Source organism: Poecilia reticulata, chromosome 21, assembly GCF_904066995.2.
Source record: "Poecilia reticulata chromosome 21, P_reticulata-male-v2, whole genome shotgun sequence".
NCBI classification, from domain to species: Eukaryota; Metazoa; Chordata; class Actinopteri; order Cyprinodontiformes; family Poeciliidae; genus Poecilia; species Poecilia reticulata.
Window position 1 is genome coordinate 2,172,174 of NC_088850.1, and position 20,880 is coordinate 2,193,053.

The 20,880-nt window shown below is 43.0% G+C and overlaps 1 protein-coding gene across 3 annotated transcripts in view; it reads left to right on the forward strand.

Moving 5' to 3' along the window:
* nmbr (neuromedin B receptor) overlaps positions 1–20,880 on the forward strand; it is a 43,677-nt gene that overhangs the window by 7,715 nt on the left and 15,082 nt on the right. For all 3 annotated transcript variants that reach the window (XR_014085534.1, XM_081602286.1, XM_008397144.3), the window contains exons 2-3: positions 14,532–14,673; positions 15,675–15,890. Coding sequence is in view for 2 of the 3 variants with exons in the window: in XM_081602286.1 (XP_081458412.1) it covers positions 14,532–14,673; positions 15,675–15,890 (358 nt within the window). In the remaining variant the exon portion in view is untranslated. The remainder of the gene's footprint in view (positions 1–14,531; positions 14,674–15,674; positions 15,891–20,880) is intronic.

Here is a 20,880-nt window from a genome sequence, read left to right on the forward strand (position 1 = left end):
TATGTTTCCCAAATTTAAAGCTGCAGAAATATGTGCAGTAAATTCCTGGTGAATCTTTGAATTTATATTTAAGTTTAGGATGTAGTTAAATCTCGATGCAGAATTACTCAAATAATTCCCTTTACATATTCATATTTACCAAGTGACATTTTGTTCCAGTCAACCAACATCAGCTGGGTCAGTTTAGTGGATGACTTTGATCTTTATTATATTTTGTCTTATTTGTGTTTTATTACCAACAATCCAAACGGTTTTCACGCACTTTCCACTTTGTCCCTGTTTTCTAACCAGCGCCCCCTGTAGGGACGTCAGTGAGTTTCTCTGCTCGGGTTTCTTTGCCCTGCTGGATCAGAAACCAGCAGGAAGTCTGACTTTTGTGCGATTTCACAGCAAGGAGCTGAAATGAGACAAAGGGCGTCCAGAGCTCAATATTTCATAGAGAATTAGGACGTTAATTACTAATCAAGGCCGTGTTTGATGCGTCAGAGCCTGTCATTGGTTATTAATGATCAGCCAGCGCTCAGACAGACTAATCAGTGATCAGCAGTAATGACGTGACGGTCAGACAGGAGATCACGTCTCTCACGGCGCAGTGGAAGCAGACGCAGCGCGCAGAACACGCTGTGCGTAAACCTCTGTGCGTCGTAAATGTCCGTCCGGTGAATTGTTGAATGAGCCCAACAGGCGGCTGAGCGCATCAGTTAAAACTCTGACAGCAGAGAGGGACGGCGCACAGACAGCGGGGGGATTTACAGCCGGCCGGTTCCGATCCGATCGGATCATCAGATGCAATAAAATGATCCAGCGATGTGTGAAAATATCATTCCCTCCCACGTTTAACGTTCTGCTGCCGGTCCATTAAGTCAGCTGGATTTATCCTCTGTGGAGAAAACGTCCTGCGCCTGCAGGTTTTATTATTCCTCCTGAACGGACATTTAAGTGAAAGAAGCTGATTGTGACTAATTTAATCAGCTCCGTCAGACGCGTCAGTGTCAGCTCGGTTATTTCATCTGAGCTTCTTCTTCTTCTCTGCCTGCTCCTCTGATTTAAACATCATAATCCATGTTTATTGTGGACAGACTCTGAGCAAACAGAGCGGTTCCACCAGCGTGTCCTTCATTGATAGATATATCAGATCTAGATCCTTGCATGTTGTTTTTTACAGCCAGAAATTACACGCATGCGCACAACGCTGGAGGGCAAAAATATTATTTTTCATGTACTCCACAGCCGCTGACAAAATGAAACTTGGAGATGGATCATTCATTTGGTGCATTAAGCCACAGCGAAGGTAAAAAATAACACATTAAAGAACTCAAAAGCTTTTTTTTTCTCGCTCTCTGTGTCACTACACGCAGACTCGTTGCCATAGCAACTGAGAACAACGCCACTTTACGTTTGAGAATTCAACACCATAAAACACTCAAACATTTCCCACACAATGAACAGAACATTCAGTCCGTCACAGTTTTATGTGTTCAGGATTGGTGTTTATTTTGTGATTATTAATAAGTGATCGCTGTGGTAGATTAGCTAACGCTGCTATTAGCTAAGCTAACACAGCGGTTAGCTTAGCTCATTTAAACACCTGCTCTGCTGATGTTCTGTCAGAGTTGGTCGCCACGTTTTAACTGAACCCAAACCCACAGAATTCCACGTAACATGCAGTACTGGTGGAACCGGACCGAACCGAACCGTGCCGTTCCGCTCCATGCCAGACCCTGCAGTGCGAAAAGGGCTACCCTTCCCTCTCCATCGCTTCTTTTTCTCTCTAAATTATAACTTTTTTACTCACCTTCTTATTGCCTTTGTGTTGACAATTAGTAGCAAAGTACTGTGTTCCTTTTTCTCTTAATATGTCCTGCATAAGTTTAAGATTTAGCGCGTTATATTAGCATTGCTAGTCACTGTTAGCTAGCAGCTTTTTGCCCTCCAGCAGGGAGACGGGGCATCTTGACGTCACGCTGCAAAGGGTCCAGTCCATGTAACATGCACCAGATTTAACCTTTCACATATTTTAACTCTGAGTTATGAATCTATTATTTTTCCCACAACATTTGTCGCTGCCACAACTCCTGACTGTAACTATGAATCTGCAGCGGTTTCACTGCCACTTATGGCTTATTCCCTCCAGTTTGTCACAGCAGACTCCGCTGTGCGTCAGGTTTAATACCTGAGATGATTAATGCTGAGGGGGAGCAGTGAGTCAGTGCTGCTGACATACAATATTTATGTGCATCTCATTGGAAAACATTGAATATGTCAAATCTCTGAAGGCTTGTCTGAATTTTAATGATGTCACGGGGAAGAAGAAGAGTGGCTCAGGTTTCCAGGTGTGTTAATTATTCAAAACTCCAGCATCTGTTTTAAGAAATGAATTACTTCGATTTTTAAACTCTGACATTTACAGCTATGGAGGGTTTGAAAGAAAGAAATAAGTCAGTTAGAATGGAATTGCTGGAAGAAAGTTAATGCAAAAAAAGCTCGACTGGATTTTCTAGGACTGAACTTTTCACCTATTGGTTATAAAGTCAACACGTTATAACGTATGGGAGGTTATTTACAGGCTGCTTTTATCAACTTTAAATTAAATATTAAACAATTCATAGTAAATATTAACAAATAAAACGGTTCCAACAGCAAAAAAGAACAAAAAGCATCAGAAGAAATCATTCAATACATGAACAATTGACACAATCATTGAGAATCAATCATTATTTAATTAATTTAATTGACCTTTATTAATAAGTGCAGCTATAATTAAAAAAAACATTTGATTCTGTGCTCCAGGTTTTATAAATGAAGAGAAATAAAATCTTCTGATGACTTAAATTTCAGATTAAATGACAAACTAAGAGCCACTCTGCTTGTTTCGGGTTTCACTCGAACTGACGGACTTTCCTGCATGTTTCTTGTCGCTGTTTTTTAAACATGACTCTCCTGGGGTGAAGAAAACGGGACCTGGCATGCATGTTTGCAGAAAAGGTCAGAGTTAAGTGTCACATCGGAAAGCAGATGAACATTTCAGACTCTTCATGAACACAGAGTCTAGTTAAATCCTCCTCTTGACCTTCAAAGGAACATCTGAAGGTTTTAAGATACCCAAAACATCCCTTTATTTTATTAAAATGTACAAATTGGCAGGTTTAAATTTAAACTGGTTCATATTCTGACGCCAACTTTTAGTCTCTGGTTGTTTCATCAGTTTCCAGTTGATGTTCGGTCTGAGCCAAGTGGCGACGCGTCTCAGTTGGTTTTACACTCATTTAGACTGAATTCAGCTTATTGTGCACAGAAATTACAACCAATGAAATCTGAACTGGCTGCACAGTGGCGCAGTTGGTAGAACTGCTGCCTTGCAGCAAGAAGGTTCTGGGTTCAATTCCCGGCCCTGGTCTTTCTGCATGGAGTCTCCATGTTCTCCCTGTGCATGGTGGGTTTTCTCCAGGTACTCCGGTTTCCTCCCACAGTCCAAAAACATGACTGTCAGGTTAACTGGCCTCTCCAAATTGCCCCTAGGTGTGAGTGTGAATGTATGGCTGTGTGTCTCTGTGTTGCCCTTTGACAGACTGGTGACCTGTCCAGGTGACCCCGCCTCTCGCCCGGTACACCAGCTGGAGAGGCACCCCACTCAGTGGGGTCACCCCTCCTGACCCCACTGAGGGACAAGGGTGTTAGAAAATGGATGGATGGAAATCTGAACTGGATCTGTTTACATGGCAAACAGATCCGTTCATATCAAACAAGCCCAGCGCCATGGAGAGCCGTTCATACATCCAATATGACTCCAGCTAAAATACAATAGAGTCATGTTTGGTTTATGATGCTAATATGAAAGAGATGGTAAATTAAACAGAGTTGGGAGGAGAAATTATGCAGCTTGTCAACATGAGATCAAGTTTATGATGACAGGAGTAGATTTTGTGTAAAGCTAATTGGGTCTCAGAAAGCATTAAATTCATCATTTAGCCTCTGAAAGTGTTTATGTTGATGCTAGAATTACCCACTATAACAGCTTTATGAGTATTGATCACTAAATCAGATACAAACTATGAGAATTGATCTAAAGCTTCAGAGCAAAGGCCTGGTGATGATGCAGAACCATGATAAGCTAATCAGTGGTTCTGTTAACTGCATGCTCAGCAGAAACTGGATAAGAAATCAAGCTGCAGGAAAGTGTTAAACTACAGCCTGGAAGCTGAATTTACTCATTTTCCATTCTGTCTTATTTGACAGTTTTTACATTAAGTGTTTTCCTGGACGTCACCCAGACAACCAGCAGTTGAATGAAGAAATGCTGCTAAACATGTTGCAGTTTTTACTGTTTTAATGTTTTCATGAATGCTTGGGAAGGAATGAGTTGCAGAGAAAGCTGAATCAGAATCAGTGTTAATGGTCAGAGGTGATTTGACAGCATGCAGAGATTAAGTAAAAATATATAAAAGTGGAAAAGGTCAGTCAGTTTTAGGTTTTGCTTCCCAGCAGAGTAGCTGGCAGGCTGGGAGGCATTCATAGTGTTCATCAGAGAGCCTGAGGGAAAAACTGTCTGGTTTTTACAAACTGCAGCTGAAGGAAAAAGTCCAAACAGCGTCGGTGTGTGAGGACCAGCTCAGGTCCAGAGGAATGTTCTGTCCTTTTCTGAGCAGAACTTCCCCTTTATAACACACTAACAAGGTGCAGACACCAACCTTCCCAGTGATGTACATTAAACCTGAGCTGCAGGTCCTGCAGCAGCAGCAGCAGCAGCAGCAGCAGCAGCAGCAGCAGCAGCAGCTGCAGCAGCAGCAGCAGCAGCAGCAGCAGCAGCAGCTGCAGCAGCAGCAGCAGCAGCAGCAGCAGCAGCTGCAGCAGCAGCAGCAGCAGCAGCAGCAGCAGCAGCAGCAGCAGCAGCAGCAGCAGCTGCAGCAGCAGCAGCTGCAGCAGCAGCAGCAGCAGCAGCAGCAGCAGCAGCTCTGACTATGTAGATGTGAGTAAAGCAGCAGTGTGAAGAGATGCTGTGTGAAAACTGAGCTAACAATCCGTCTCATTAATGAGCTTTCAGGAAGCGGTTTGTTCTCCTGGCAGCTTTAACATCCTCCTTCATCTTAAACATGACCGCTCGCATCGCTGTGAACGGATTCCTACATGAAACATAAACGCTCAGATGTAAGGATCCCCAAACCGGAGGTGGAAATGACTAATTCACACCTTTACAGACTAAAACCTGAGAAAATAAAACCTTTCTTCCTCTGTTAATGACTTCATCATCAACTACTCTTTCATATAGTTTGTCACCTGAGCAGAACATTTCACAGAGCTGTCAGAAGGTCTGCTTATAGGAGACACTCTGGCTAATTGCTTAAATTATTTGTTTAAAGCTCTGGAAGGATGGGAGTCATTCTTTTCCTACATCCAACTGAAACTTAAAGGTGACCTGTCATGATTCCTTGAACAGTTTATAGCATCTCTGTGGATTATAGAAAACACGTTCATACTTTTACTCTGCTCAGTTCTGCCTATTTTCAGCTGTTTCAGCTTTAAAACAAATAAGCTGCTGCTGGCCACGCCCCCCCAACTCAACATTTACACCGACGTGAAAATGGCTGCAGATAGATGCGCAATTATGCAACCGTATATCTTTGAAAAGCAAAAGTGGAGCCTTGTGCACGACCAACAAAATGCATCAAGTGGTTTCTGCATGTTGTCTTTTCCAGCAGCTATTGCTGGGGTTGCTAGGCAACGGGTCAGTGCCTGCTGATTTGTGACGTTACATTTGAAAAGCTAATTTTCCAGACACCGAAAAACCATAATATTATTTTAAAAACCAGCAGAGTGATTTATTTAAGCACTTTAACTGTTTTTAGAAGCAGTAGAAACCCAAATGGAAGTACAAAAATGTGCAAAATGTGAATTTAGCATAAAATGTCCTGACTCACTGCTCCTGCAGGTGACCAGCCTCGCGTTTTAAATCACCATTTTCCAGCTTCCTGTTTGGCGTTGAGCTGCAGCTCCTCCTCCCCCAAACCACTTCTGTTCGGCATCATCCATCTGAAAGCCCATAACATCAACCTAACAGCAAACTCTCATTTCCAGATCTGCTACTCACCCAGCTGTGTTTCTGACCCTGCTGGTCTCCAGTGGGCCCCTAACGAGGCTGAAGGCCCCTAACGAGCTCTGAGCGGCTCCTGACTGGCCTGAAGGTCCTGGATGAGGACGCAGGCCTAATGGATAATTAACACGGTCTGGACTGGCTAACTGAAGCTTAATCACTTCCCATCAGTATCAGGGACAGTGATGACCCGTTGAGCTGAAGTTTTCTCTGAATTGATCGCAGCTGGGAGGTCAAAGCCTTTTGTCACCAACAGCCAGGAGAACAACTGGTTTGGTGTAAAATCCCGTCAGTGACCTCACTAGAAAATACTGAGAAAAAGTTGATGTTTGGATATTTACTCGGCTATTTTCACCAAAAAGAAAAAAGAAAATCAGGGGTCCCACCAACCTGATACACAGAAATGAAAGTTGTTGCTGTTGATGAAAGACGGAGACCTGGCAGGAGAAAGGGAAGGAAAGCATTTCTTCCCACCTTTGTATGTGCCATCGATTTTTCTCACAGCTTCCTGCCACTAAAGTGTCAACACAAAGAGTTGTGATAAGAGAACAAAGAAGAAGTCTGCTGTTTGGAGAGATGGGTTGTAATGGTAGGAAATGGCTTCTTCTGGCAGATAAAAGAGGGTCAGGGGGGAGGATGATGAGGATGATGAGGAATGGAGCGGAGCGTGGAGACGGGGTGGACAGGACAGGACAGGAAGTCTGCAGGTGTACGACTCAAACCAACACTTTGTTTCTGCAGAGCTCGTCTGGTTGGTGATGTTTTATTTTGATTGAAAGATGCCTGAACCGCCGGATGTCAGCAGAATTCATCTTCCACGTTTAAAAAGCTCGTTAGCACAGACAGCCAATCACATGGCAGCTTCTTGTGCGTTATGAAGACAGCTTCACGAATCATAAACATTCGTTCTGTTAACACTAAAGATCTACACCAACACTGTATTTAGCGGATGCTAATGCTAACTGAAAGGCTAGCACCTCGAGCACCAATATATGTAAAATATCATTTACATACTGTTTGACACTCTTAGCTTCCGTATTTATATTTCTCTCCACTGTCTGCATTTTATTTTTGTTCCTCAGAAAAGCAGAAAACCTGAGTACAGTAGACTTTAAACAGTTTTCACCCACTTCAAAACAACAGCAGAAATGTAAACACAACTACTTTAATAATTATTAACAGTCGATAACCAATAATTCAACACAGATGATGAACATTATGCGACTGAAAGTTTACAAAACTGACAAGAATTTGTGGTTTGGAAGTAAAGCTAAGACATTTCAAAGTTCAAACCCGATTCTTCAGTCGTCTCCTTTAGGTTTTAAACAAGGGAAGAAATATCAGCAGCTTATTATTGTCATGTCAGACTAGAAAATATGTAAAGTGATTCATTACAGTATGAGGTTTGAGACTTCATCAAGCTGAAAATGATCCGTCAGGTTTCATATTCCAACTAATCTGCTGATCTCTGGTAACTGATGGCTGTTTGTTCGTCTCAGTCACTTTATTCAGTCGTTACATTTTACATTTCAAGCAACATGATCTGGTTTACCTCAGGAAGCTGTGAAACTTTCTTTTGTTTCTCAAAGCGAACCTGTAAAAGCCTGAAACTCTGTAATATTTACTGCATAGAAACTCCACTGAGACGCTTCGGCATCTTTCATCGTCCGTCCAAGGACTGATTCATTTATCACCAGAGTCTGTGGGACTGCAAGGTTAAACCGCATCACATTCTCCTCATGCCAGAACCACAGCAATTATTCCCAGCTGCAAATATGACAGTTTCTGAGAAAGGGCACAAACTTTATACGGTTGGTTGGTTGGTTTCACAATGTGCGCAGCTGAACTCCAGCTTCCGGTTAATGAAGGAGGATTTCCTGCTGAAAGGCTGAGAGGAGCCGCAGGTGAAGCTCAGGTCTCTGAGCGAAGCCAGACCACTCAGCTTTCAGACGCTGCGTTGCAGCTGCTGGAGGAGCTCCAGCTTCCTCTGTGGACTTTTAAACAATTAATCTGATGCATTGAAGAGAACATTAAAAACGTCAGAGTGCATTAAAGAGCTTCAGGAATGCTGCTTCATGTTGGGGGACATTAAATCCTTCAAAGTGGAAGAAAAACAGGATGTAAAATGTGACAAAGGTTTGTGCATGTTTTTCAGCTCTGCTTCATTTGGACACAAAATATGTGCAGCTTGTAGCGACTTGGTGATCCTTTATGGAGCTGACTGAAAAACTAAACTGGTCAAAGAAAAACCGGTGGAGATTTTTTATCATTAACTGATTCAACTGTGCACTACACAGTGGTGCAGTTGGTAGAGCTGTTGCCTTGCAGCAAGAAGGTTCTGGGTTTGATTCCCGGTCTTTCTGCATGGAGTCTCCATGTTCTCCCTGTGCATGGTGGGTTTTCTCCGGGTACTCCGGTTTCCTCCCACAGTCCAAAAACATGACTGTCAGGTTAATTGGTCTCTCTAAATTGTCTCTAGGTGTGAGAGTGTGTGTGTATGGTTGTGTGTCTCTGTGTTGCCCTGTGACAGACTGGCGACCTGCCCAGGTGACCCCGCCTCTCGCCCGGTACGTTAGCTGGAGAGGAACCAGCACCTCCTGACCCCACTGAGGGACAAGGGTGTAAAGAAAATGGATGGATGATTCAAGAAATTCAGATAAATTTGGTTAAGCAGCCAAGCTGGACGGCCTGACCCGACATCTGAACCCCTTCATGAACGTCGTCCTGCTTCGGCAGCGAGACTTTAATCGATTCAGGTGAACTGGAGCAGGGATCCATCTGATCCACCTGATTCTTTCCATCAACTTATTTTATTATCGTTTTTTTAAAGTGCTAGATAAATACATTTTACATTGACATCTGCTGCAAAAAGTAATTTATTGCACTGGAGAAACTGATTCTTTCATTTGTATTGTGTGTTCAGCCATATTGTTTTGCTTGCTAAGTGTTTCTGCACTTAGACTCTGAACTAATCTACAACTCAGAGTGGAAAAACTCCGAGCTAAAAATGATCTGGTTCCAGTTTGGGAGGTTTACACCAAGGGAAGCAGTCACTGTTTTATTCTGATCAGTAAAACAGAATCAGATAAACGACCTACTGGATCGGCGGCAGCAGGAATAGATCCTCTGGGACTCGAGCACACAGCTGTGGGGTTCTCCGATAAGCCACTGGTTTTTCTTGGACGTTAATTTGGAGGTTTAGTTTTTCCTGAAGGAGCTCAGAGTTGGAGACACCAGCTGTGATCTCATTCATGTGTCCAGCTGCTGCTCACCGTCTCCATATTTAACATCAACAGCTCCTGGAGGAGCAGCTGACTCTCAGCTCCATTAATGACTCGGACAGCAGGGGGTGCCGGCACTAATTACAGCATCAGAAACGGACCGGCTCTGGGTCCTGAGTGAGCAGCCTGTGTTCTGGTGAGATGTGTGTCGTGGTCAGAGTCTGTGCACGGCGGCAGCCTCACGTCGTCCTGCCTGCAGCAGCAGCAGCAGCCGGAAAACTTCAGCCAAACTTCACCGTTTTCAGCCGTATTCCGGTTTTTGTCTCGGAATAAACGGACTGACAGAAACGTCAAACCTGATTAGTGAGGCACACTTTTTCTCTTTCGTTGCTATAGAAACCTGGACAAACATTATCCATCATATTCAGATCAAAAGTCCACTCAGGCTAAAATTAATACAAAACATTTCTGTTAATTAATTCAACTTAGAGTCACAGAGTTTGAAGTGATGGATTATAATGTGATTTTTAAAAATCATTAAAATACATAATAAATGACCCCACATTTTTCAGTTTCTTGGTAGTTTTTCAAAATAAATGAATAAGTTACTAATGTATTTGCTCTCATCTCATAATGAATCTGTTCATATAATTTTTATAACATTATAATTAAATGTTATAAATGTACAGATGTCTCAAACATCTGGATTAATGGTTCTGCCACATTTCACCAGCATCACAGTCAATCAGACGTCTCTGTAGAAAATGGATCAAAACATATTTAGCATTTCATTAGCTCATGAAATGTTCATAAACTCCCATAGCTCAAAGTTTTAACATGTAAAATCAAAAGAGTACATTACCAATCTGTTGTTTTGTTAATAAAATGATATAAAAACATTAACAAACAATAAAAATGAGCAACTTGACAGGCTGCCGGTGCAGCCATTATCCTGAAACGCCAACATACGTCAAGTTCCTTCAGTGAAAATAAACAATAAGACGCAGCAGAGACTCAGAAAATCCTGAGTGGGAGGAGAAGAAGCCCGAAAGAATCGCTCTTCATCAAAGAGACGGAGTCAGAACAAACCCAGACAGGAGCTACAGCCTCAAACAAACTGTCGTCGTTCGAGAACCAGAGGAGGTCATGTCTGAGAAATCCTTGAACTGTGAGGGTGGAAACATTCGTGTTGAACAGCTGAGATGTAACAGTTTAAAGGAGCATTAATGCCAGGATGGAAAGACAAGAGCTGGAATATAGTGGAAGTGAATTACAGGTTACACTCTGCAAAAAAAACTGCCAATCGGTTAGGAAAGGGAAGACGGCAGGATATTTATTAAGGTGGCTGACAGATGAAAACACACAGAAAACATCGAACTGAGCTGCAAACGCCTGAATGATGCAAACTCCAAAACACACAAACAAAAATGCAACAGAAAAACACAAAAAGCTGCAATCACAGAAAAGAGAAACAAACAGGAAATTCAGTAAATAATAAAAACAGCAGCAAGAATGAAATATTGGAAACTCGCTCCACCATCAGAAGTCCTCCAGACCACCAGGGGGCGTCGACCTCCAGACACTCAGCAGAGAAGTGATGTTCAGAAGAAAGTTAGAGGGAAAAGAACAAGTGTCTTATGCTGCATGTCTATTTCAAACATGCGGCATATTTACCCAGGTGATATTACCTACTCCAGACTCCCCCTAGTGGTCTGGAGGACTTCTGTTTTGCAGAGCAAGTTTGCAGTATTTCATCTTTTGAGTCATTTTTTCCCTTTGCCTCTATTTCATGTGGTTGCAGCACTTTCAGATTTCAGCATTTTTATGTTTTTTGTGTTTTGAAGCTCGGATCATTTCTGTGTTTCACTGTGTTTTGCTGCATGTTTGCACTTTTTGGCCACCGTAACTTATGCTTTGATCTATAAGTCAAACATGGAGATACAAAAATAAAATAAAATAAAATGAGCATAACAGCAGGACCACAGAGCTCCAAAGATTAGGAAACTTTCTACGTAGATTCTATTCTTTTAATAGCCATTTTTAGGGTTGTTACACTTTTCTGCAGGTTTATATTCTCTTTCTTCCATTTTAGAGACAAAAAGTATCTTTATCTGCACTTGTATCAAACCCACAGCAGGAACTTCATGTTTTTACATTCTAAACTGATGTGATCATTTAAGGTTTTAAATCTCCTGAGCGTCCAGTTTGGCGTTGCTGTTTAAATTCAGTCTAACTTAAGGAGCGTTTCGCTGCAGTGCATTAACAGACGGCTGAATTAATCCTGCTCCGTGTGACTGTGCTGCTAAATCACGGATATGCTTCACCTCTCAGGAATTTAAAATGCACAAGGAATGATTAAAATGACAAAGTGCTCCAGCTCTCTTTGTCTTTTTGCAGCCTCAGCCATACAATCGCTGGTTGTTTTTCATCGTTTACGTCACCAGGAGAAAGACTAGACATTTATTTGATGTTTGCATTTGGAGCAGAAAACAAACGGAGATTCTTTAATGATTGATTTGAGCTCTCCATTAGTTAGAACAGAGACAGAGGCAGGATTTTAAATTCTGTTTGTTTTCTCTGGAAAGCAGCTGAAACTTCTGAGGCGGAAGCAGAATAATAGCTGTTGTGATGGGGCGTTGTCGAGTCCCTCAGCAGCCAGGACAGAAAACAAAGAAGCAACACCAGCCTGCTTGCTTTTCTCATCACGGCTGCAGGTACGAGCTGATCGGTGCGGCAGACTGCAGCTGTGCATCATGGGAGCTGACCCCAACAGTAGCCTGTAGCCTGCAGAGCTGCTGCAAGATGCTTTTCATGGAAATGTTTATGTAGCTGATTCTGAGTTTCATGGAGCTTTGTGAACATGGGAGAACTTTTACGAACTGCTGGCTAAGGGGAAAGTTTTCATGCTTAAAGAAGTGAAGTGCAGCCAGACCTGAATGATGCTTCTGCTCCTTTAAAATGTCAACTCTCCGGGGATTTATGCTATATTGAATATTTTCTGCATCTTCCACGTTTTCCTTTTTTATCAGCTGGATCTCAAACAGCCAACCTCACCTGATTTCCACTCTGCTGTGGAAACACGAGTTGTAGATTTAGCAGAAAATGATTTTCTCTCCAGCGACCAGTCTGGGGTGAACTCTGCCTCTCGCCCAGTTACTGATGGAGATACGAAGCAAAAAGCCCACAACTGTCACTGAAGTGACTTGAACCTGACAAAAATAGCAATAAATACGAATGTACTGAATTTAACCAATGAACAGCAGACGCTACTTCTGAGATCCGGCCTTCGCACACTGGCTGGATGGTCAGGTGAGGTCAGTTCTGGCTCCAGGAAGCATCAGAAGATAAAGTAATAGGGAATCTAAGTGGATTTCCAGTTACAGGTGGACCTGCAGGGGGTCCATCAGCGGTTTGGCTAACCGTACGCTGAGACCTGGAGAAACCAACGTCTTGGGGTTTGATCCTATCGACGTTTGTGTAAAGGCTATGAGGCTAAAATGGCCGATGCATTGACCCGGTTCTGCTTGGTACCACAGTATTTAGCTGCTTTGTGCTGAACAATCAGGCTTTCAAATGCAGACACATTTACTCTCCCCTCTGTCATAACCCAGGAACCAGAGGAAGCCCTTCATTCAACAGGAAAATCTGCCTGGAGCCTCTCAGTGTGCAGCTGTACTTTATAGTGTTACTCATTTTCTTGTCTCTTTAACTTGTGGATGTTCATCCTGAAGAGCAAATCTGCTTGTTTTTCTAGTCCACTATGTAAAGGATGACTCTAATAGAGGTCAGGGAACGTAAATGATGAGCATTATTAATTAATATAGTCTTTAATTAATGAATGCAATCAGATAAGGTCTTTTCAACGTTTAAGGGTCAGTTGATGTTATTCTCATTAGTCTGCTGGTCTGAGGACATCAGCTGAAGTTATGACCACCATCGGTCAGTGGACTAGAAACGCTGGAAGATTTATGGCCAAATTAAATCTCTGATGTTGACAAATGTGTTTGGGTTAAAAAGGCCAAATTATTTTGTATGCTCCTGCCTCATGACCTCATTAGTCTGATTTTCTACCCTACATGATAGACATCCTCGTTTTCTGTTGGGGCATCAGTTTTTCCAAAACAACTTTACTTAATTATAGCAATAAAAGAGCTGAAAAGCTGCCATCCTCTAAGATAAATAACATTTGGTGACGTTTCACCGTCGGAGACTCCAGGCGGTTTTTCAGGGGCTGCAGCAGAGGGGGGAGCAGGTGTGACTCTGAGGGTCAAAGGATCAGCTGACCTAGCATGGACATGCTAAAGTCATGACACGGATCCAGGACGCCCGTTAGCGGGGTCATAAGGTCAAAGACAACCTGGGCTGAGCAACAGTCACATCACCACACAGCAACAGAGGACAGTGTGTCCCAATGAGATTATATCAAACATTGATCAAATTTATGGTTTTATGATCTGCAGGTGTTTGAACCTTTAGTTTCTTGTTCATCTTGTTAGATCTTCTTGTTTCCTGCAGCTGGTGGCATGAGACGTCTGAGCTTGTCTACTTAATGTAAGCACAATGTTTCCGTTGAGATGCCATCTGCTTGGCAGCACACTTCAATGTGTAAATCCTCTGCTGGTGATTTTCAGCTTATGCAGAATCAACTCTGGGTCGGCCCAGCAGGAAAGATTCTGCATCGAATATTTCTATTCATCTAACGGCCACAAAAAATCTAACTCTGCGGTCAGACTGTCAAAGATCTGCTGGGATGAAGGAAGAACGTAGCTGAGAGTTTGAGAGCTGGTTGAAGTGGAGCCACAACTCTCAGTTTTCTGTCAGAATATTAATAATCGATCTCACGTGACGACGTCTCGTTGTGCATCGCCTTCCACTCGATTCTCATCTCACTTTAGCGCTCCGTCTGGGATCTGTGCCGTTGAGCTCCATTTCCCAGGATGCATTTCATCCTGGCCAGTCAGCCGGTTTCTGCTGTTTTTGAATTTAGTCCATGTTGGCCTTGCTTCCAAATGCTGAGTGATTAAATTACGAGCAGGAGGAAGTTTAAGAGATTTCCTACTCCTGCTCTCCATGGGGTTTGGCTAAAGTCTAATTCTTCACAGCGAGAGTCCAAGTAATTATTTCTCCATAGTGGTTGGTTTTATCGGGCCACACTCTGAAGCTTCTTGCCTCATTTTCTCTTTCAAGCTGACTCTCCTGCCATCTTTCTGTCTGCCCTTCAGGTACAAGGCCATTGTGAACCCGATGGACATCCAGACGTCCAGCGCCGTCTTCTGGACGTGTCTGAAAGCCGTGTCCATCTGGCTGCTGTCCGTCCTGCTGGCCGTCCCTGAAGCCATTTTCTCACAAGTGATTTCCATGCAGGTACAACAAAAACTGCATTTATCCTTTCAGCTTTCCTTCCTAAAACGTAGTTTTTCCAACATGTTTTGGGTGTTTCTGCTTCTTGTTCACAATGAAAACCAAAGGAGCCATTGACAAAATTCCAGGAAATTTTGGCCCATTTGGGTTTGTTAGCTCAGTGATCCAACCTGAGATACATTCAACAGACATATGGAAGAGACAGAAGATCCCTGTAGAATAAGCAGCTGCTTTGATTCAGGACTTGAGATGGCAGCCATGGCTTTATAGATGATACTTTACACCCAAACAAGCGTCTGTGACTTTCTCTCACATTTCATTGTGCAGATCTGATGAGGTCTAAAACAGCAGTAACTCAGTGAGGTAAAGTCCCACCTGCCTGTTGAAGTTTAACTGTTTCTGCTGTAAAGTGCAGCTTTTCATTTGTTTCACCGTTTTTATTTTGTTTGATGCTCCATGCTGTGAATCTCTGATCTCATCTGAGCTGCATGCAGAGGCATTTTTTGCACGGAGCTCTTCAAAGCCAGAGGAATGGAAAAATCGAAGAATAATAAGGAGAAAAAGCACAGTCTGTTTCAATGTGCAGCTTCACTAAAACACAAATGTTTTGTATGATTTTCTGTATGTGGAGAAGAAGCCACCCTCCTGACTACGCCCATAACGCCCCCCACTCCCCCCACAGCGCTTTAACAGGCATCCAGGGGACATTAATGTGAGGAGCATCAAACCCAGAGCTGGAAATATTTAGGAGGATGATGGAGACACCAGCAGACATTGTTTCATGACTCATTGCTTTGATTTGCCCATAATTCCAACATGTTTTGATGTCTTTAAACTGCACACAATTGGCTCAGTGGGGTTTCCCATCAAACACTCGTTTTCTTCCAGCCCAGTTCTCCTTTATAGTCTATTAATAAGTGACATCTGTCTCTGGTTCCCTCCAGGTTTCCTCAGTCTGTTTGCTCCTCTTCATCATGTTCTCCTCGTGTTTCTCGCCTCCTCAGGGTCACAGGGACAACATGAACGTCACCTTCATGAACTGCGTGCCCTACCCGCTGTCCAATCAGATGCATCCCAAAATCCACTCTGTGATGATCTTCCTGGTTTACTTCCTGATCCCTCTGACCGTCATCTCAGTGTATTACTACCACATTGCGCGCACGCTAATCAAGAGTGCCTACGACATGCCGGGCGAAGTCAGTGAACACACCAAGAGACAGGTACGTTTCTGCAGCGTTCAGAATGAGGCGGTTCGCTAATCCACTTAGCATTAATGTGCAAGTTACGTTTCCTTTTTATGAGGTGGTTGTTATGATCTGTATTGTTCAGTATAGTTTATTTTGAGATTTTCTGTGTTTAGTCCTGTTTCCCTGTGAGTCTCTGTCCTGTCCTCCCCATTGATGGATCCCAGCTGTGTCTCATTCCTGTAATTACCCTCCTAGTGTATTTAGTCTCACCTGTTGTCTGTGTTCCTCGTCGGATCCTTGTCTTTCGTCATACGTTAGTCGTCATTCGTCTAATGTCTTATGTCGTACGTTGAAGCTCTCCAGTAGAACTGTGAAGTCCTGGTTTGCTTAGGTCTCGTTTAAGTCTTCAGTTGTCAGTTGCTACCGGTATTAGCTGTGTGCTAATTAGCTGCCGTGCTGCCTGTCCTGGACTGTTGTGGAACACTTTCATTAAATTCTTCATTCTTTCATCAATAACCTGGGTCTCAGCGTTTCTCCTCACCACTTCCACCCACCAAACCTTGACAGTGGTATTAAACCAAACCCTGAGTTACCTGGTTTGATTGGGGTTGAAGGTCATATTAGTGCCATGCAAAAAGCTTAAGGACTCCTACAAGTCAGGCAGAGCCCTGAAAACTCCTGCAAGGTCCCAACCTGCTGGAGAGGGAGGCCAGAGCAACATGGACGCCGTTATCCTCAGGGCTGGGATTGTTGCCTCAGTATGAACATGAGAAGACAGATATGAGTCAGTGTGATGGCGGACCGGTCTTTGTTAAAGAGGGTTAGGGTCAACCAAACGGGAGTCAGTTTGGTTTAAGCTGGAAGTTTCTGCAAACTTGACATCAGAACATTGGAATATAAGCAACATGTGTGAGGTCAGAGGTCAACTTTGAGCCTGAAGGAGAGCTTCAGCTCTCTGATCTCACTCTACTGCAGGACTTGGTACCAGCTGACACTGACAAAGGTACCAAAAGCTTCTGCAATGACCCTGGTGGTCCAAACTGACCGGACCGGTCAACAGGAAGACAAACAAATCAACCTGAACCTCCTGAACACCTCAGCCTGATTTCCTCCATCACACGTTGCATTGATACAGTAACTTATGCAAAAGGAGCCACAACCAAGGATTGCAGTACCTGAACATCCATCTAAGTTGGCCAACATTTTTATATTGCAAATAATTTTTAATTAGTCTGTTTCAATATTTAAATTGTCTGGGAATCAAGAATCAATACCAATAAAAATAAAAACGTAATATTTCCGAGTTTGTGGAATAAATCTGTGGTTTCTTGGCTGGGAGAAGTCGTCCATGTTCAGGATCCAACATCATCTCTGGTTTACACACGAAGGGCATGAATTATTGATGGCAACCTGCTAAAGTCTGAGTGCTTCTAAGGTGCAAAAAGACCTTCAAGTGGAGCTTGCACAAATAACTGAGGTCAGCCAGAAACGGCTCGGCCTCCTCGTGTCATCGTTGTCACTCGCAGGTGACAGACGGCGCTCGCTCCTTTAACGTTCCTCAGGACTTCAGGGAAACAATATCTGGTTAGTTTAGGTGCAAAAACCTAATATCTGAAATAATTCATTTACTTAACTTGAAATAACTTAAAATAAATGATCTGCCGACATACAGGAACATTTTATCAAAGTTTTCCGTCTAACGGGGGAAGACTCAATCCTCGGCGTTTTGCAGCCAGAGCTCCCTCATAGGGTCGTAGTAAACATCGGGTCTGCAGGGGAGGCAGCGTGTCAGTCAGACTGAGTAATCACTTTTCACAAGCTTGATCTTCACGGCTGGAGGACAGAAGGAGGAGCCGAGTTATTAACAGGCCCACGGCTGCAGAACACATCAGGTACCATCAATCAGAGGCGGCCGGAGCCACTGCGACGCCTGCAGAGGGAAATATGACAGGAATCAATGCTGATGGCAAATCTGACAGAGTCTCTGCTGTAACGGCAGGAATTCAACTGGAAGCTCAGAGAAAACAGACGGCGCCTTAGAAAAAGACTCCAGTGGGAAGAGGCTGCAGAACAGAACCAGAACCAGAACCAGAACCAGAACCCATTTGAATCATTTCATTTCCAGCCTAACTGGGAAACGTCTCAACGTCCCAACAGATGAGCTGGAGGAGGAACCTGAGAAAAGCTCTGCTGGGCCGTTTCAGCTGTTTTTACCCAAAACCTGATCCATGAACAGAAACCAGCAGATGACTGGATGAACACGTTCATGTGTTCATCCAATCCAGACGTTTCTGCTTCAGCTTCAGGAATAAAAACTAACTTGATTTAGTTAAATACCAAGATAAATATTTAGTTTATAAAGTTAATATTTAAGTATTTAGTTTGCAGATATTTTCAGGTAATTCACAGACTCACTTGATGATAAGAGGAAGTGGACTACCAAATTAAAAGCTGGGTTTTGAACTCCTGGTGAGACTGAACCACTTCATGTCACCTGAAACCTGGAAAGACACATTCATGTCTTCATAAAGTAAACATGAAGAGACAGAAGATTATCTGACATCCTGCGTCTTCCACCCGGCAGGCGGGTGAATTTCTCGGTCGGACAGCAGATCCAGTCTGACTTTTCTGCAGGATGTGGGAGTAAATCAGCTTCCATCGGCTGCGATGATGATGATGATGATGAAATACTGCAGGGGAAGATGCAAAGCGACTCGGCAGGTTGAGCTGCTGCCTTCCAGCCCACAGGAGGGATAAAAACCTCGTCTGGATTTTCAGCCCCATCGAACAGCAAACCGTGTAGAACAGAAGAGATGATGTTGGACTTTGTTGGGCCGAGCATAATATTGATGTTTTATTTCTGAGAGAAAAATGGCTGAATGACAATAATGAAGCAATCGTGCTAATTGAATCAGCGCCTCCTACGTACAATTTTTTAAGTGAGAATAGAAAACACAAAAAAGGAGGAGGCGTGGCGCCTGCAACAAGTTTTCAAGTTTCTTTTCAGAGAAAATTCAAACGATCAGAGGATTAATCTGCACATCCACTCCAAAGTCAGTACCAATGCTGTGCCCAAACAAAACAAATGCAGGAAAAATGACCCAATTTCAGCTACTAAATTATAAAACCCTAGAAGAAATTATAAGTCAGTGAAGCTCCGGTTCCTGCTGTCTGGATGTCCGACCCACACATTTCTTTAAGAAAGTCCTGCCTGTCGTTGCTAATGATCTCATCCAAATAGTAACTCATCGCTGTCTTCAGGTGTTTTTTTCCCCCAGGCTTTGAAAACAGCAGTTATCAAACCACTTATAAAAAAGAACAATCTGGACAAATCACTACTGCAGAATTACAGGTCGACCTCTGACCTCTGAGGTCATCAGCAAAATTATTGAAAAAACTGTTTTTAAACAATTAAATAACTTCCTAACAATAACAAACAGCTTTGACTCCTTCCAGTCTGGTTTTCATGCTCACCACAGCACAGAGACGGCCTAGTCAAAGTGTTCAATGACATCCATATAAACACAGACTGTGGGAGAACCACAGTGCTGGTTCTGGTTCTGTTGGACCTCAGTGTTGACCAGGACATTTTACTGAATCAGAGTTGGGTCGGACTCTCTGGTCCAGTGCTCCACTGGTTTGAATCTTACATAAAAAACAGGGATTTCTTTGTTTCAATCGGAAACTTCTCGTCAGAGAGGTCAAAGGTCACATGTGGGGTACCCCAAGGTTCAATCCTAGGATCCCTTCTTTTCAATATTTATATGCTCCCACTGGCTAAGGTTATAACAGCACTTAATTCCTGCTTCAAACAATCTGATTGGACGCTTGTAAAAACCTTAGCTGTGTTCAAGTTGTGCTAATAGGAGCTAGCCTGTCAGCCATGCTATGCTAACTTAAATTAGCATCTCAGTGATAAACATGCTGCAGCAGCGCAGACATCGCTAACGTTAGCGTCCAGTTTAAGAAGCTCCAGGACTGATCAGGACAACAACACTTTGCACCACCTGATGGATGGAGAACCCGGAAACAATCCAAATATTTTTGTTTAGCTCCTGTGTTTATTGGTTGGTCTTTGAATTGAAAATGTTGCTTATTGTGTGGATATATAGTTTTCGATCAAAATGTAATTATTTGCGAATAGTTACGTACCTTTGAAATAACAAGATCACAATTTTCATTGAGTTATCACCAATTTAAACACACTGAGAGTTTAGATGTAATCTCTGGATATTCCCTCATTTTTGGTAGTTTTACTGTGGAAATATGTGTGTGTGTGTGTGTGTGTGTGTGTGTGTGTGTGTGTGTGTGTGTGTGTGTGTGTGTGTGTGTGTGTGTGTGTGTGTGTGTGTGTGTGTGTGAGAGACGCTCAGGCAGTGAGTGTGTGTGATTCGTTGCATTTCTGATCTTTGGGGACATAATGAGCTCTGCTCTCAGATAAAGCAGCAGCCGTATGCAGCAATCGCCTGGTGACCCGGTGAGATGTGCAGATTTGAGACGAGCTTTTCCCATTTAGGAAAGCTCTGATGGAATCGCTGCCCCATGAGAAGCTGCAGACGGGTTTAACAGTAATGAGATGAATTACATGACAAACACAATGTGCTCCGACACGGCGACTCAGAGGGAGGAGGAGATGGAGGACAGAGTGATTTAAAGCAGCAGATTGAATCTGCCTGCTGTCACCACGATTATTAACTTCACAGTAAAAGTCACTGGTTTGGGTGACATGGACAACACTGTCAATATGAGAGGGACTAAAATGCTTTTTCAAAATTCTTCAGTGGATACAGAGGAGAATGATGTTCAGTTTGTTTCTTAGATGTTAGAAGTAAGAAACGTGCGACACGAATAAACTTGATGAATTGATTTTCGCCTCTTTCTGCACCACAGTTTGATTTCCTGACACTTTATTTTGGGCCATGACTCTTAGCATAAATGATTAAAAAACAAAACTACCCAAAACCTTTTGTCTCAAACCAGATTGCTAATCCCAAATTAGCTGCCTTACAGTCCGTGATGGTTT